General features: G+C 40.0%; 1 protein-coding gene across 2 annotated transcripts in view; it reads right to left on the bottom strand.

The window, feature by feature from the left end:
• CRYBG3 (crystallin beta-gamma domain containing 3) overlaps window positions 1-18,888 on the bottom strand; it is a 93,187-nt gene that overhangs the window by 55,700 nt on the left and 18,599 nt on the right. For both annotated transcript variants that reach the window (XR_005953866.1, XM_041420855.1), the window contains exon 3: window positions 11,077-11,504. Coding sequence is in view for 1 of the 2 variants with exons in the window: in XM_041420855.1 (XP_041276789.1) it covers window positions 11,077-11,504 (428 nt within the window). In the remaining variant the exon portion in view is untranslated. The remainder of the gene's footprint in view (window positions 1-11,076; window positions 11,505-18,888) is intronic.

Raw genomic sequence — 18,888 nt, 5'->3', positions numbered from 1 at the left:
AACGAGGATCATCAATGTCAGCAAGGACAGACAATAAACTGCTGGCACAATAATAAAGTTTAGCACTAGCTGCAGATGATGTAAAATACTGTTTTACTCCACAAGTTAGCACAAACTGTAGACTGCATTCAACACTGCTTTCCTCCTTCTTCTGCTAAACAGAGGTTTGTGTGACAAATGATATAGACACCACCTTTTACCAAAAAAGCCAACGTAAACTATAAGTAAAAAAATAGATGTTGGCTGGACCAAATTCTATCATTTATTTTTTACCAGACAAGGGAATTACTACTGACAAGTATCACTGCAAGGCAACATTTGTAGAGATCAGTTATCCTCTTTTGAAGATGTTTGATCCTTCCACAACAGGCCTGCACATTAAAACTGAATAAAATTTACTATACTAACGTTCATTAAAACATTGAATTGAAATTTAAATTTTTAGCCAAGCTCTCAACATACTGTCAAAAAACAGGAGGAGGAGAAGACACAAAACATGCGGGGAAAAAAAGGAAGCATATAACAGGGGATGGTTTTTTGAACCACAGGGTAGTAAGGAAAGAGATTGAATGGGGAATGGGTAAGAATGAAGACCCTTGGAATGCTGGAGGGAATACCAAAATGGGAAAACCAGAAATGTTACAAGGAATTGATAGATCTAACTACTCATTAGTCTTAAATTTAGCAGCAAAAAATAGTGAATGCAAAAACTAAGGAATTAAAGAATCACCACAGAGGAACTGTGATCCTGCTCCTTCACTGCTCTTTCTCCTAATACTAAAAATAAGTTTAGAGCCTGTCACTTCCAATTTTCTGAAGAAGCAGTTTTTCTCCTTTCTTAAAACTAGGAGACATCACAAATACTCACCTTTCTTTGAAATGCTTCTCTCTTCCCCCCACTATTTTTCTGCCTGTTAAAGAATTCTTGCAAAAATCAGTCACTGTCAGCTTTTCCATTCTTCACCTTAAGACAAAGTAGATGCTCAGACTAGATTTGAACTCCTCAGCCTCCGCATAAACTAAGAAGAAACCCTTTCAAAGTCTGCCCTGTATCTGCTAACACAGGGAACGCTGGAATCAGCCATTCAGCTGTCTGGAAAATTGTCCTAATCATGTCAGAAGACTCCCTTGGGCAAAAAAATAACATCAAAAAAAGGTGTTGGCTAAGATTTTGATTTCTAATGTAAAAACATTGTAATATACAAAGATAGCTTAATAGCCTCTAAAAGCTCTGTGCACCTTCCCTCATTTGTTCAATTTGTTTAGAAGTTGTTCCAGCTCTAGAGTTGAGAACAAATAATTTAAGTGAGAAATAAAAAATAAACTTATTAAGGAAAGTGAAACATCTGAGTATCATTGAATAACTGTAACTTTAAATCTCAACTGTATGGATTCTGAGTATATATTCTCTCAAAAGATATATAAGAATATAAAACTGGAATGGATTTACCAATCTAAAAATACAATCTATTTTCTGGCAAGATCTTAGAGGCCAAGATTCTTACTTCACTATTAATTTTATTTTGAAGAGAGAACTTATTGCTATTTAAAATCACAAGTAAAGAATATACACAGAGTACAAGTGAACTAAATGTGGAATTATTCAAATTCATAAACATTAAAAGAGAGATATAAACAGTCATTTATATGCATGTTTTACATTGTGAGGCACCTTTAGGCTAATGCCAGAATACATTAATATGGGCATTTGAGAACTTGGTTTGTATTTGGATTAAATTCACTGTCATCTCTGACGGAGCAAAATCTCAATATAGGATTTGTTGGCCAGGTATATTAACTCACAGAGGAAACAGGAAAGTCCAGTATAAATAGCACATCTCCCAACTTGCCAAGTTAGAGCCTACATTTAGCCTTCTATAGCACCAGTTTGGTTTTCAGAGATACCAGCAGTGGTAGCTGCTAAACATCACACACTCCATCTGTTAAAATGGCTGCCTTGAGGATTCACAAGCCTCCAAAGAAACATAAACACTTCTGAGTGAAAAAAACCCAAAACACAGTGGAGAAAATGGGTAGTAAAAAAATATCATTTTCCACAGAAAATTTTATTCTAATATTTTCTAAAACTTCAAAGATCCTAAAAATGTGAGTGGAAGCATCTGTTTAGTTCTGAAGCTCAGTATATTTACTCAGCATCAGACACTGTCATACTAAAAATAAGCCTTAAGAATGTAAGACCTGATCATGCTCTTATTCAGAATTAACCTCACTGAGTAACCTTTCCTGCTTTAAATAATCACTATTAAGCTTTTACAAACTCCAGCAGCTCCTCTGTACTTTGGCCAACCTCAAAAATAAGAGTTGGCCTACAAGTGCCCTGAATCCAGATGAAATTTCTTTTAAGGAAACAAGCAGAACACATACTGGCACAATTTCTCAAGAAGAAAAAGAGTTTTATGGACTCTCGAACAGATCAACTGTAATGACACATGTTAGAAGTGAGCATGTAAATGGTATTGCAAGATGCCAAATACTCACTTCCACCAAAACCAAGGCATGACTATGAATAAATAAACAGCTTGACAAGAATTAGCTTTTACTGAGTGTCTTTTATTTCATGGTTGATATTTTTGTATGATATGCAGTGGGGAGAATTCATATTTATGTACAAACGTGGTGAGAACCAGTATTCCAGAAGAAACCTGGAACACGCCTTTCCAGTTGTCTCCTGTACCTAGCTTTGCCTTTGAATTTCTCATGTAAACTCAGAAATTCAGAAACCCAAAGCATTCAGATATGGGATGAATAGGTAAATTTTACAGAAGGGATTCCAAGGTGAACCCAGCACGATTGGGTTCTATATCCACACTGACTGGAGCTACATATCCCCCCAAACCAAAATTTATTATAGAAGACCAGACCAAAAAAACATACTCAGAAGCTTTTTTTGCCTATGTGGCAACCTTTATAATTTCTCCCGATTCTTTTTGCTCTCTGTTTGTCTTCTGAGGGAATTTCATGCTCCAATTGACCAATTTGAAGTCAGAAGACTCCAAGCCATTTGCCCCTTGGAGAACTGTGCACAAACCCAAATCTGAGGAGCACTGGCTCCAGCCCCTCTGCAGTTGCAGAGCCCCAGCCTGTGCCAGTGTCTCCCAACAGAGAGCTCTGCTCTCCTGCAGGCTTCACTCTACCAAGACTTTTCTCAGTGTGCTCTATTTTCAACCAGAACCAGCCTATCCTCCACAGACAAAGCAACTGCAGGGTCTCTGACCTTTGATACAGGATTTGCTCCTCAGCATATTATAAAAAACTTTACCAGCAGACCTTTTAGTCTTAATGCACTTCCTTGCAGATCACACAGAAGCATATTCACTCTGAATGCTCCCATGCAACAAGGCGTTTAAAAAATGAAAACCCATGTTCCTATGCAGCACCAGCAACTCAGCTGTAAGTCTTATGAAACAAATTCAGAAGCAGGATGTGCCACAAAAAATATCTTCTGAAAGTGTCACTGGAGACTTGTTTCATTTCTGATCACCAAAAGAATGTCACTTCAGAATTTACCTTAAAAACTCCTTGCAAAAATTTTTTTCAGCTCATGTGAGGATGCAGATGAAAACCTGATTATACAAAGGACCCAGTGTGCATTCTGTCACATATTTCAAATAGTAGGAGATTCCTTCTTTCCTGTCCTCACAGAAAGCTATTCAATTCCCTATAAAGCCTTAAATCAGTTTCACAAAAGACTTTGACAGCAACAAGAGAGGATGTCAACATGAGTTACGTTAGATTTGTCAAAAGTAGGTGCTTGTAGATATTTCTTCTATTGTGAAAAAGATATAAAAAGTTAAAGGGGGACTAATTCAAGGAGGAGAGGGGAACATGTTCTGACATCTTATATGACACATCTTGTATAACTTGCCCAAGTGGCAGTGGTTATAAAAGTGTTGTTGATTTGGAAGGCCAGAAGCAGGAGGAAACCCGCTACCTTAAATGCCTCATTCCAGTGCACCCATAAAGAACACACTGTCTGCATTTTTGAAGTGTTTGCCATCGAGATGGCAATCCCTCCAACCCTGTTTGTACCACACAATAATGCAGAAAGCAGAGAGCCCTATGCATTTTCCAAAAGGAAGAGGCAGACCACGCAGGCTGATAGAGCAGCACAGTTCATCGGCACAGCAGGACACTGCTGCCCAGTCTGCCTCTCCCAAAGCATGCCATGGTGAATTCTCCCCTTTTACCTCACTCTTCCAGGTATTTTCTCCCTGGTGCAGCAGTCTGCTGCTTTTACAAGCACATCCATGCATGATTCCCCCAATTTCTTCTCATAGACCCCACCGAGGGAGCTACCAGAGGGATCTGCAGGCTACTGGCTGAAAATCACTGATTTAGATTTGGCACTTGTAACTCCTGGCTACCCCTTTCTGACCATCTTAAAATTACACCGCTGTTTATTTTCATTTTGTTCCACTTAGTTTTTATTCCACTGTATAGTTAACTGACAGCTTTAAAAAAAATTATGTTACTTCACCTGGAAACAACTGTCTTAAAGTCACTTTGAAGCACCTTCTGATGGAATCAGAAGGTTACTCAGCCAGCTGGTTTTTATGCTCATGTAAGGTATTAATAAATGGGAAAAATGAAAGACTTGCTGGAAAAAAGACACTGTGGACTAACTGAATAGTTGCCATATACAACTTAGATGAAAGAAAGTTTTTTAGCCAGAGGGGATAGCTTCATGATTTAAATCTGCAGTCTGAAATACTTAGTGTCCTGGGACGTCATAGTGTATGTTCGAAAAGGTCAAAAGTTTGATTGAACAAAGTGATTTACACGCAGTTGATTCTGCAGGAAATTTCAAAGCTAATGTTCCATAAGGGTAATTAAGAGTCAACGACAATTTTAATAAAAGCCAACACAGTCTCTGTGACCTTGGAAGGAATGTTTTTCCTTCCCCTTGCCCTTTAGGGTAGTACTTCTTGATTATCTCCCACATCTGGGAAAACCTACTCTTTGAGTCTGAAGGAAGAGAGCACACACCAAGGCTGACCCAAACACCAGAGGCTGCGAGACCAAGACCAGCACAAAGGGATCACTCCTAGCCCTTCCTCACCCTATTTCCCCAGTACCTGGCAGCAGCCAGCCTTCCTACCCCAAACCCCAGCGTGGAACTGTCCTCACCTGCTGCCCTCCCTTTTCCTCTGTCCTATTCAGGGATTCAGGTGCCCAGGACTTGCCCCTCCCAGGGAGCAGGGACAAGCAGAGCTGCTGCTGCTTCTCACTGGTGTGCAAGAGCTGGGGACAGCAGTGAGGTCTCCCCTTAGTTTCTCATCTTAAGGCTGAAGAAAGCCACTCCTCTTGGCCTCTTCTGAGATGTAATGAAGAATCAAAGCCAGAACATTCTTTTACACTCTTCAAGCAAGAGTGCAGCTTCAGGTGTGGTAGGATAAGAAAAGGGTTTGACTCAGTTGAATACACTGCACAGCTGAACAACCCTACCATAAAAAAAAAAAGTTCAGTGGAGAAAACGATCCAGTGAATTAGTTTTTGACTTAATTTATGTAGCTCAATTTTGCATCGCACATCTGTTAAGAATTACTCTTAACATATAAAGTTCAATTCTTCAGAATCAAAAAAATCTTTGTTTTGGCACCAACAAGAACCTTTCCTTCGGACCACATCCCATCTCTGGGTAGGCACCCCTCTCTGGCAGGTAGAGAAATGCTTTGAGGTCTGCATTTCTCCCACAGCACAGTCCTGAGAATGACCACCCTCCACAGTTCACCCAGGAAATCAGGGGCTGGATGATCCTGCTCCTTCTCCAAGACAGCCTTATAATTTTGGGTGGTGTTTGGCTGACCTAGAAGGGTGGAGCTGCCCAGGTAGTTTATGCCCCTCCTAAAGTGGCAGCAGGTCACTCTCAGCAATGACTCCCTGCCCACCTGAGCACCAGCACCCGAACAACACTGCATTTACATGGCCAGAAAACCAGCAAAAGATCAACAAATCAACACCAACAAATGCAGGAGCAGCAGCTTCCCAACTTCTCTTCAGGAATTACCTGATGAGACCACTGCTTGGAATTAAGTGATGAATTTCCGTTCATTCACTCTTGATTTTCTGCCAAAGGCATCTACAGGGAAAGATGAATGCTGCTGCTACTGACTGAAATCAAAACCATAATACACAACAATCCATCAGACAAATTAAGGGCTGTGTTTTGTTATCACCACAAGCCTGCCTCTGACAAGCAACATAAAGGAGAATTACAAGCTCTGAAACAAACTTATTAACCAGAATTATGTAAGCCTGAAGGATTTTATCAGACGTACTTCTATCAAAATAAAAGGGCAGGATTTGCTGACAGTAGCAAGGTGGGAAATACTAACTGCTAATACTAAAATACATCAATTAGATGTATAACAACAGGTTTACTACACCTAAAAATAAAAAAAATCCCTCACAGAACCCAGTAAAATGTAACATAGTAAAACTGTAAACAGACTGAAATTTCATTCTCCTTAGGGCTATCTCCCTTCTGAATGAAATTGCCTGCAATGCTCTCACTCAATTATTCCTAGTACCTGGCTCTTAGTAGGGTGTGAAATGCAAATACATGTTTTGAGCATCTGCTTTGGAAATCACCCCCACCCCCTTTTCTACCTACAGTAAGAAAATCCTTGCAGTTGTGGGGTTCAGTTTTTTCTCACATCCATATCTGCAAAGTTCGTAACAGAAGGAAGAAGACAGGATCTTAAAATACTTTGTTGAATTGAGGTACTACTGTCTTAAGCAAGACTATTTAATCAAAACATTTATAGTAAGTAAAATTTTGATTTTTTTCTCTTCAGCCATGTTCAGCAATGCAATAAAGCTCCTCCTTGCTGAACTCCAGAACAAGCTGTGCAGTTTCACAAGCACTACTGTTCTGCACACCACTATTTGAAACACCCACTTATTGTTACTGGATATTTAAAAAAAAACCAACACCCAAACTACTGGAAAATAGACAAATGGCAAGCAGACAATAGAACAGATGTGGGTCATATGACTTTGGGGCAGGACGAAAACACCAAAGTTCTGTCCTCAGTCACCTGCACAAGGCACCACTCATTACCACCCCTGGATTCTTGAGAAGATGGCAGGTATTCACTGCAGGAAGTCCATTCTCAATTTTGAAGCCAAATCACTGCTTTTTAGTGACAAGCAATACATATAAAAGTGACAGAATTTTACATTATAGGAAAGAAAGATAATGGGGAAAATCTTTGTTTTATATTTGTCACCTACTTTATGAAATCATCATCTCTCTCATGTAGACTTTCAGCAATGAAAAGTGAGGTGAAGCGTACCCCCACTGTTACATGTTTTTTTGTTTTTAGGGCTTATTTAATCAGTTAAAGGTTGTGTTTTAACATCATTAAGGAGTGCAAAGGCCAAGAGTAAACAGGAAGTTTTCACTTTTATACCTAGCAGTCTGCCACAGGGGACTATTCTACCCAGAAGATGCCATCTTACTTAAGTAAGAGGGTTTTTCTACTCTAAGCAACAAATATCTTACTTTGTAATTGCTTGCTCCCTTTCATTTCTTCAAGGCAAAGAAACCTTCAACCATCCCAGAGAAATGGAAGAATAAAGGATGAAATAACTGGAGACTTAGTCCAACTCTCCTCACCCATCTTCTGCGCTGCAATTACTGTCCATAGTAATTGTACTCTAGAGACTTTGCCAGATTTATCATGGTTTTGTCTTTTGTGTTTCTCCTTTACCACTTGCCACTGTTGGGATTAAAGGAGCAAAAGCCTTTGAGGTACAAATTACCACTGAGCCAACCAGCCAGGGTGATGGAGGAATAAATAATGCGACCTACACATTTTGTCCCTCAAAAACATGTACTCCACAGACTGAGCTCATGAATTCCACTTTCCTTGGCCCAAGGCCTGGAAACTCAAGTCTTTACCAAGTGCCAGACCTCCCACTGAGGGCAAAATTAACCTCAGTTTACAGGTCAGAGCACTCTGATATCCTTGAATTTCACCAAATATTGCTTTAAGGATATGAGGAGAATGAGGTTGTCTGAGTAAAGGCATCTGAGACCATCTGGTAGGTTTTTGAAATCTGAAAGGTTGTTTGGTTTAGGCTTTCTTTTTTTATACAACTCTAATGGGGATTATGCAATCTAACAACCATCCCTCTTCCACTGCAACCTCCTCACTAACCACAGACAGTCCCTAACGCAGTATTTCACTGTGTTTAGAATTAACAAATTCATTTACATCTTCCTCGTGACAAAGGAAACTGCTGTAAGATTAATAATGCAGTGGTCACAAGGATTTGTAAAGCTCTCTGCTACATCCTGCCTCTACAGAAAATGCTGAAATTGCACTTGAATGCAACTAACAATGGAACCAATACCTTTGGCTTTAAATGGCTCACTACCACACCTCACATGACTTTTAGGACTCAGTCACTCTTAGGTTCACATCATCTTTGCTCTTCATGGTTTCCACACCTTCCTGATGCTTTGTGTTAAGTCTTTACCCCTTCTCCCCATCATTCCTCATGTGCTTGTAGCACCCACTCCCAAGAAGACTCTTCAGCCAACTGGCAGCAACCAAAAGCATTTTTACAGTTTAGCCATGCTAATTGAATACCAGCTAGTTAATATTTAGTAAAAAAAAAAAAAAAAACAGCTAGTACTGGAAAGAATAAACTACTCTACATCCTTTAAACTTTTATAAATCGAAAGAGAACAAATCCAGCACAACCACTTCCATAAAAGAAAAAAAAAAAGTTATCCTTATTAAAAAAACAGCTATTCAAACTTTTTAGCAAGGTAAACAATGCAAGCCTCTGCTTCCCTGCAGTCATTCCAATTTTTCTTTACTAATTTCTTCAGAAGAGCAGTTCACATTGTGTGGTCAGGCAGAGAAAAACACAATTAAAGTTACACAGAGATTGTCTAACTTGTTAGCACCCCAAGCCAAAAAGGGCAGAATGTACACTTTGCTTTTGAGAATGAGCTTAAAAGGACATAGATTGGTTTAATGTCTCCCCTAATTTACAACAGCTACAATGAAAAAGAAATTACAACTTTTCTTCCATTTAAAAAAGTCATTTTCCACGAAAAAAAAGCTTCATTCTGTATATAGGCCAATCCTCCCTTACCTCCAAATGAGCAACACACATTCTTTCATGCTTGCCTAGCCATGAGACACGTGAACTATACTGAAAAAAATCTACACTGGGTTGCAAAGATTACCTAACAATACAGGTCAACACCTAAGGATGGCCAATTGAAAAATCCAACTGTAACTCTGACTTCAGGAAAACAAATATAACTGAAAAATTTCTGCACAGAGCGAAGAGGTCACTTCAGTGAGTTAACACCTACACTTTCCAAACTCTGAAGACTTTGCTAAATTCATTATTTTATTAATCTACATTTTTATGAAGAATTCACAAGAAGAAAAAGGGGAATGAGATCCATCTTACCCTGCAAATTTTGCATGGACAGTGAAGGACATACTACAGAAACAGCAAATAGCAACAAGAGACTGATGCAGCAACACAGCCTGTCCAACAGGTTTTAGGGAATACAGTTTGCTCAGGAACCAGACCAAGTAACACCACGCTCCTGGGCTCTCCTGGGAACAACTGAGGGGAGGAGAACTTTTCTCCTGCATTGATCAAAGCAGAGGTGGTGCTGAGCTGCAGTTTGGAAAAAGCACAGTCAGATGGGTGATACCATGATAAGAGTCTGGGATAAAAATCAGTTGACCATGTCACAGACCAAACCAGAGTGCTCCCGAGAACACAACCAGTATTACTGTTAATTACTGTATTTTGAAGGTGGAAATACAGTTTTAACTTCACTTAAATAGGTATCATATCACCTATTCATATCTTGATCTGCCACTGCATTTATAACATAAAGCTTCAAATAATTATTCTGCCAAATAATAGGTAGGGGCAGAGTCCTGGAGGCATCCCCAGTATGGAAATGGAATTCAACAAGCAGCTATTTTGGCTGTCTCCTACATGGAGATGAAACATTCCACATGCCACCAATAAACAGACTGAGCACAACTCAAATTAATTTAAAAGAATTTAAAAGAAAAAAATGTGATTCTTCTGAGCCCATCCTCCCATTCTGCAATGCAAGCAGGAACACAGCGATAGATTTATTGGTTACTCCCAATCACTACTTTCTGCTTAAATTTGAAATAAATATTCTGGGCCATTCTGAAAGCCTGAGTCATCATCACTTGCAGATCCACTGCCCACAAACAAGTCCATGTTCTACATACCCATGGAAAACTGGACAGGTACCACAGGCATGCACTCACACCTAACTCCAAATCCATGCTGTGCTGACCCACACACAGCCAAATTTTCAATATAACAGCTACAAATGATTTTGGAAAACTAATATCTATGTTTATGAGAGTCATAAAAGGTTTTGTAATAGGCAGTGTTGACCACAGCCAGTGTATTAACTTTTATACTCTTGAACACGCAATGGTGCCCTTGCCACAACTTTTTTGTTTTTTAAAAATTGTCTTTTAAAAATACTACAGAACTATAAAGAATGCTCCATGCTTTGGCTAACTGAAATGGAGTGCTTTACATAACCTTCTTTACACCACAGGAAAACCCCAAAGAACTAGGGGGAAAAAAACACATAAGCAAAAATCACCCAGTCAAATAAACTAGGAAGGATAATTTAAGTGAGAAAACCTTACCTGAAGAAGTAAAATTATTGAACAGCTGAGATATAAAAAGGACAAACATTCAAGCTTTTATATAGGCCATAATATGGATGGAAATAAGCTCTTTACACTTATTTTTCTTTAACATATTTGTAAATGCCACATCTAGTCAGGAGACTTCTAAACAACTTCTTTACAGTTAGATTTTGTTGCAGTTGACTTCTCCCCTGCTCATTTATTTAGGGCAGTTGCTACTGGGGTTGTGCACAAAGACAAGTCAGGGACACTCCAACCACCCTTAGAAATGACAGACACTTCTCTTACAGTCAGCTGAACTTGGTCAGCACAGTTCTGTACACACACACAAACATATTTAATAATAAATTCTAAAACTTACTTTTCTCTGTCTGAAGATTGTTTCCAGCCTCCTTGAAGATCCCGTGTGATATCATTCCCAGTATTATTTAAGATGGAATCATCTTTATTTACAGAATCCTCTTTTTTTCTAGCTGTAGGCTCTTCAATTTTCGGGTGCTTTGGCTGCATGTCCTTTGGAAAGGTATTTGTGCTCTGTAAATCCTTTTCACATCTGTTGGGTTCATCTTGGAAGGTAGAGGGTTTAGATTCTACCAAAGAAGATCTTGTTGCAATATTAAATAAGCTTCCAAGGAAATGAAAAAAGCCTTCTCGGGGTTGCTTGTCTTTATCTGATGTTTTGCTTACAGGAGTCAAACTAGGAAGGCTATTAGCCTTTTTCAGCTCCTCCTGGATTTCAGACTTGCTAAGTTCTTCTGTGGAATGGTTCTTCTCTTCATTTTGACAAGCCTGAGATAAATAAAAAAAACACATAAAGATGATGGTTCCTGCCATTTTCACACATTCCCAAATTCCTTGATTTTAATTTGCACCTATGTATTGTATTCCTTTCAGGAGATCTGTCATTTAGAAGGGTGAAAGCCCACTGCTTGTTGTCTTTTTGCACCAAAGAGGTCCCTATTCCACAAAAAAGTAAGAAGGACTAACACAGGCTAGAATATTGCCAAAGCAGCTGCAGTGGAAAAAAATAGAAGACAGGTGGCAACAATTGCTTCAACTGGCATCAAAAACATGGGGAAGAAGCAAGGAACAGTTATTTCACACTTCAGACTAATCCCCTCAGAAAGCACAGCTTCACAAACAAACCTCCATGTGCTTGTGAGAACAGTTTTCAGCTTGCCAATCTAGGCAAGAACACCACAGCCAAACACAAAGACCCCACAGCCTTCTGCATGTCTGAAAAACCGAGGAGAATCAAGAAGAGAATGGGAATAAAACAAACTCAACTCGCATCCCAGAGGTGAATCCCACCTATTATCCTTAGCAACTTGACGTTGAACCCTCTGGCCAGCTCTCCTTCAACCTCACAGCTGTTTCCAAATGGATTTGTTGTCTCCCACAGTCTCCAGCACTCTTTCCCTGGTTTTCACACAAAGTCCTACAGAGCACCAGCCCTGCACCTCTGACCTCCTGAACTGCCTATCGGCCCTATCAGTGAACTGAAATGAATGAGCACCAAGGCAGGGCTTCACCTCAGTCAAACCACATGTTCATTTCTTCCCTCAACTCAGCTGAGCATCTACACCCAGAGGCAAGGCAAGCTCTATTCCTCACCAATTTATGCCCTTGAATTTCCTCTGTGTCAGCTCCTCTCAGAGATCCAAGGACCGCTGTCCAAGCTCATGTTACTTCTGTCAAGACCATCTGCTCAAGAGGGTGATGCAACTTCACTGGAAAGCTTCACAAACACCAGGCACAGCCACATTTTCAGCTTCACAATCTGCAAATGTGTTTGGTTTTTTTTTTCCCCCTGGACTAAAGCTTTCTGGGAAGCACCTCCCTCCCCCATCCCCACCCTTTGTAATGGGTGCCACAGGCTATTGCTGCCTATTTTATCTTTACAGTACAACCCTGTAATTTCAATTTCTGATTCAACCCAGTTTATTAACACAGATTAAAGTTACCCCAAGCTTTTCTCAGATGAAATCTATCCTGCTCAACAGGAGTGGGAAAGAACATGAACAAAAAGTCCTATGCAAATTTTAGTTGTGTCAACAATACATTTGGATAAGAGTGATTGTTTCAAATTGGGCAACACCTACATAGAAAGCTACTATTTCCACTAGATGACCAATCCTATTTCTACTTGAAGTAATCTTAAATAAGCCAGCAGGCTTATTTGTTAATAGGCCACCTAGGATCATGTTAATTATGAAAAAAAGGGTTTTAATGAACTCAGCTTCATCCTCGGGGAACAGCAAATTCTTAAGAACTTTCAAGATATATTTAGTGATACTGAAGCAGTGGTCTTTAAACTTCAAGCAATGCTTTTTTTACCCTTGAACTACAGAGCAGATGCAATTGCTTAATATTAAAAGATGCATGTGTTGAAAATGGAATTATTGGAATTGTGAAGACAGAAATTGAACAGCATTAATTTGTCCTTGAGAAATCCACACAATGTCCATTCTCTTTGTACAGGCAAGACACTTGTACAATCACACTCAACTTCTAAGTAAACTTTTAAAAGTGGGCTAAGTCAAACTCTGGCCTTTTTTCATCCCACCTGTGACAAACCTCACCATTCCCCCCATACTGCTCTGATCAACAACTCATGCATCACAAAGAGGTGCAGTCACCCCTGTGGGATCAGAGATCTACCATTTACATGTCAACTCTACCCAAACCCAGCCCTGGAAATGAAGATGCCAACAATGTAGCTTGGAGATGTGCCACAGCTCTGGCTGCTGTCTTCAGTATCAGACAAGCAACACATGAGCCTGGAATGAACCTCTTGAATAATTGACTTGATCTCAGAGGAACTGAGTACTCCGTATAAGCAAATATGAAACAGAAACAAGAAAACAAAATTATTTCCAAAAATTTGATGAGTGAATGATTCACCATGTCAGCTTCAAAGTTCTACTGTCATGTTTTCTTCCTTCACTTTGACTAACACCTCACCATTCTTCAATGCCAGATTTTAATTCAACTTTAAGCGAAGGAGGGCATTTCTCTGTAGTTTTGAGATTTGTACTGTTCACAAAGATTTGTCTAATCTAAAAGAGTACCCCAATGCAGGAAATGTACACAAATCTTATTCTTTTCTCTGCACAACACTTTTAAGCCATAAACATTTATATTAACTATTAAAATATCTATGAAGTTAACAACTAGATGCATTAACTATAAAAGAAATTGTTACATTAAAAACTTGACAACAGTTTAGTCTTGTAAGTGTTTTTGTTTGTTGTTGTTTTGTTTGGTGCGGTTTTGCCCATTTTTAAAAACCATTTGTATTCAGAAACTAGTGGAGGGTTTGGAGTTTTTTACTATTATGAATTGAGACATCAAATATAGTTAAATCTCTACATGTGAAAGTCTCCTCCGAGCAGCTCTGAGACACAACACTTGTGAAGACTGCGCTGCTTATTTGTGAGCATAATTTATGCCCTGCTTGAAAAGCTGTTTTGTAGTCTCTGCTTCCAGAAACAGAAATCTATTTAGACTTTCCTTCCTCTTTAATCTTCCTTTCTTTACTTAACTTTTGGTAAATCAAAAGAACAGGAAGCTTTAATATGAAAGGGTCCTTCCATACCTTTAACCATAAATAGCGTCTTGCATGAAAAAAAGCCACAGAGAACATTTACACTGTATTTGAAGACAGATGTGGATATTAAGTCCTAACACAGAAGCTATGCAAATCCTTCTTTCCTCCCTTCAATATAATCAATCCTACTCTCCATATATTCTCCCTCCTGCTCCACTTTGCCATAACACACAGCTTGAGCTATTGGTATTTCATCATTTGCACACAAAATCTCAATTCAAAGTCTGAAGCATTATACAAACGTTACTGTTCCTGCTGCAGATTTTGAAGTTTGTATTTTAAGATGGTGCCAGATTCAAATTACTGAGACGAAAGCACACGATTTTACTTTACAAAAGCCAGTAAGCCTCTGGCACAGCCAGGAGCCTTCAGGCACGAGTGCCTGATGAACACGCAGCACGGTGGCAATTCCAGGAGCCAGTATCACAGAAACTTTCACTTACCATTCCCCCTGCCTCTCTCCCAGTCTGACAGAAGCCCCCAGTGAGCACTCAGGGTCAAAAAAAAGGTAAGGGAGTAGGGTTTATATACAATAATCCTTTCTATGGTACATCCTACCAGTTTTCAACAGTCAGGGCCTCTAGCAACCTTGACAGAACATTTGATTTTGTTTCATAATTAAGCTTGAGCAGCTTAATATTCACAACACTGCAGGAATATCAATGACTCCTGTTTTACCTACACTTCATGTGATCAGTCAAAGAAAAATAAATTTAAAAAGTCCTCTAACAGTGTCACAGCAGCCTGAACAGTTTGTCAGGATCACCAAGAAAACAGGAGTTTCTGGATGGAAACCTACCTGTCAGATCCCCTTTGAGATCCTTGCTGATGCAAGGAAAAGAATTTTCCTCCTATAGTGCTGTCTTTCTGCTCCTCTTGTAATGAACTGTCATCAGTCTCCCCCTGCCTCCCCTTTCCCACTATCCGTGAGCTTTCCTGCTTGTGACATGCTTCATGAAGCTTTAATTAGCTTTTAGTCCTTTGGCAACTCGCTCCTCTGAGTTTCACTGAGCAAGCCTTGGGTGACCTGGCCTGACCTTGAAGCTGAACTGAGGCTGGACTGGATGACACTCTGGGGTCCCTTCAACCTGAATTATCCTACGGGCCTGTGCCCTCGCATGCAGCCAGGCTGGTGTGGCAGAGTGTGAAACAAGATTATGACTTCAATCAGGTGACGGAAGAGACCGCAGTGAAAAGTGACGCTGTGTCTGGGCGCTGTGCTCCCATTTTGCTGCTCTGAAGCCGGCCAGCTGGGGCTCAGGGGACAAGCCCCCGATGCCACGTCTCAGGCAGGATTGTTATCCCAGTTGATTCATCCAGCGGCAGCTGAGTGTGCTCTCCGGGCTGTAATCCACTCCAGGCCGCAGCGCGGACACCCGCCCTCGGCCGGCTGCGCCTCGGCAGGCAGGCCAGCTGAACGATCCCCGAGGATTGTGCCCAGCAGCACCCTGGGGAGGCTAACCTGCCAGGTCACCTCAGCTTTCCTCACCTCGTGCCCAGCAGGAAACCCTTGTGACCACCCTTGTAAAGCATCTTTTCTCAGCAGCCAGGTGGCTGAAGTTTGAATTGTCAGAGGTTCTCAGTCAGCAAGGGCTACGTCCGTCTGCCAAAAATACAACCTCTTTTATTGCCCTAACGAGGGAAATGAAAACATTACCAGCATTAAAACACAGATCTCCGTGAACAAAGCGTTAGCTTCCAGCCACAACTGCCAGACATTTGGGATTTCCCTCCCCATGAATGAACGCTCATTACGAAGCAGAAACTCCAGACAGCCACGCAGGGACCTGTCGCATTCACATTTTCTGAAAAATCTCTTCACCCAGGATTTCTCTCCTGGGAAGCTGAGAAGCCTCAGAGAAAAAGGAAAACAATTATTTTTCTCATTTGCTTCTCCTGTGTTGTGCTCACATGTGGAACGTGTTTGGAGATTGTTTCATTGGGTTCCGGTGTGAGTTGTTTTGTCTCATTGGCCAACCAGTGCCAAGCTGTGTCAGGACTCTGGAAAGAGTCACAAGTTTTCATTCCTATCTTTTTAGCATTCTGTCTGTATCCTTTCTGTATTCTTTAGCATAGTATAGTGTAGTGTTCTTTAATACAGTATCATAAAATAACAAATTAGCCTTCTGAGAACATGGAGTCAGATTCATCATTCCTCCCTGCCACGAGGGTCCCTGCAAATACCATAGGGACCTCTCAGGCCGCCTGTCCTGCGGCACTGGGAGAACATCCTGCCTCCTGCACAGACACCCTTCTAACACCCAGCTCTCCTGCACTTATGGGAGAAGATGGCCTACCATCACATAGTTAGGATCATCACTAATTCACCCCAGGGACTTCCAACAAATCATTTAACCCCAACATCCTGATCTGAGAATGGGTCATGGCGCTGCTCCTGAGTTTCTGTTTGCTGGCATTTAGAAATTAATTAACAGCTTCAGGCTGAAGTTCTGGGTGCACAAAGTAGCACATGTAGGCATTGCCACATATAGTACAGGAAAATTAATCTTGTTCCTAGCTTTGACCTTTCAACACCATTGAGATGGCTGCATTTCATTTAACTACTATGAGCATCTCATTCGGTTTGAACACTGTATAAATTCTGTGTGCTAAGCAAAATCCACAGTGATACAGCTGGGACTGGTGGCAGGCTAGTTCATCCCCACAAGGAGTCATTAATGCAGGTTTTCCAACAGATTTTCTTTCTCTGGAAAGTTAAAGCATCTTTGGTAATCACCCACTCTTTTTCAGTGAGTGGGACACACTGAGGTGCCTTAAATCCATGTGAAATAAGCTTTTGTTTTTTCAAGTACTGTGAGGAAAATCTTTTAGGCTTTTGCAACCAACAGGAGGCAAGATATATGGAAACCTAATGAAAAACTGTTGGACACAGTGAGACATAGATGAAGAACAAAGCTGTTCTACAGAAATTAGAATGGCATTAAGAAAAATTCAGGCAAAAGTACTATCAGATAGTGAAATACACAATAGGGACCCCTAAAGGTCCACTGTTGCTAGTGTTCATGAGAAAAAATGGTATGAAAAAATATGTGGTTATGGTGGGTTTTTCCTTATTAAGCCAGTAATTAAGAATGGTGGTGTAGAAGATGTAAGAGAGGTCCATCATTGTAAGCAACTACTTAGTCTTTACTAAAACATACCTTTTAACTAATGAGAAAAAGGGAAAGCTCCTCAACAGAAACAAAGAATGACTTGGGGTTTTGGGGGAATTTAAATTAAAGATGAACTCAGTACCTCTATAAATGCCCAATTAACCTGCATATTTTGGCTTTTTAATACTGGGAAGTTTTCCTTCCACATCCTCATTGCTCTGCTTGGTTTACCATGAAAAAAATCAGGTCATGGCAACCCCGGAAGACAGAAGCAACTAGAAAACTAATGAAATCATGGCATCTTCATAATCAGGAGTAAAAGTTAAACAACAGGAAGAGACTTTTAGTTAAACTGTACTGGTTTTGCATTTTTAAAAATAAACCTATTTAAAGTCAATGACTATTTAACATTTGGAAAGACAACAGCATCTGTTCAAAGTTCAGCACTGGGACTTTAAAAATTTGTTTATCCATTTGAATTCTTGAAACAGCAAGGAGTCATTAATGTATATTTAATTTGTCAGAAGAGGAAAGAAAAGATGAAACAAGCATTCTCTGAAACTGTGTAGTATTCTCCTAAAATCTGAGGAAGTATCCCTGATGAGAACAACAGATAAAGTGGTTAGGGTGAACATTTCAAATGAAAAGGTAGAAAAAAGGAGGCACAATTTGAAATAAAAGTTTCTGTTGGGTCACCTTCACAGGGGATTTTAAACTTGGTGAAAGTCTCTAGAATGACCAAATTAACTTTTTAAATTAAAAGTTTCTCTTCACACCATTTGCAGAGCCACTCGAAAATTTTCCCTTCTGATTTTTCTCAAATTATTTTAAAGATCTGCTTGAAGATTAAAAACTGGTACTCACTTCTGAGTATGCAACCATCACCTCATTACTACAAGGGATACTGTGGAGCCAGAGAGAACAGTATTAAATTGTCTGCCTTGCTTCTGCTCTTTCCCCCACAGTCTTCCAGTACTACACTTTCAATGCCTTTTAATGAATATGTTTTCCCAAACATTAAACAATTTTTGTTCTCTTTTATTTGACAATTTCTTGAAGCTTGGGTTAAAAAAAAAAAGGTGAAATTTACCTTTTCAATAGAGATGGTGGCAGTACACTGGGAATGGGGTGAGACAGTGTGGCTTCCACCTGCACTTACATTCTATTGGCATATTATAGCACCTGGCATCACACTTCTGCTTCATCTGTCTGCTGGTTTTCTGAGATAAACAGACCAAGGTTTAAGCCTTTTTTTTTTCCCCACCCATCCTGAAACAAAGTTCCCTGCTCATGATCCCTTCTTTGATGAACAAAAGTAGTAAAAAAGGAAGCACATTTCAAGATCATTCTTTCTAAAAATCTCCAGTATGACAAGGGAATTTACCAGAACTTTAGATGGGATGATCTTGAAATATCTTCCTCAACACACACAGGTGTTAACATCAACCAT

The sequence above is a fragment of the Onychostruthus taczanowskii genome, unplaced genomic scaffold (genome assembly GCF_017590055.1).
Source record: "Onychostruthus taczanowskii isolate IOZ18803 unplaced genomic scaffold, ASM1759005v1 scaffold67, whole genome shotgun sequence".
Classification (NCBI taxonomy): domain Eukaryota; kingdom Metazoa; phylum Chordata; class Aves; order Passeriformes; family Passeridae; genus Onychostruthus; species Onychostruthus taczanowskii.
Note: the sequence above shows the minus strand (reverse complement) of the source record. Positions and strands in the feature narration are given on the sequence as shown.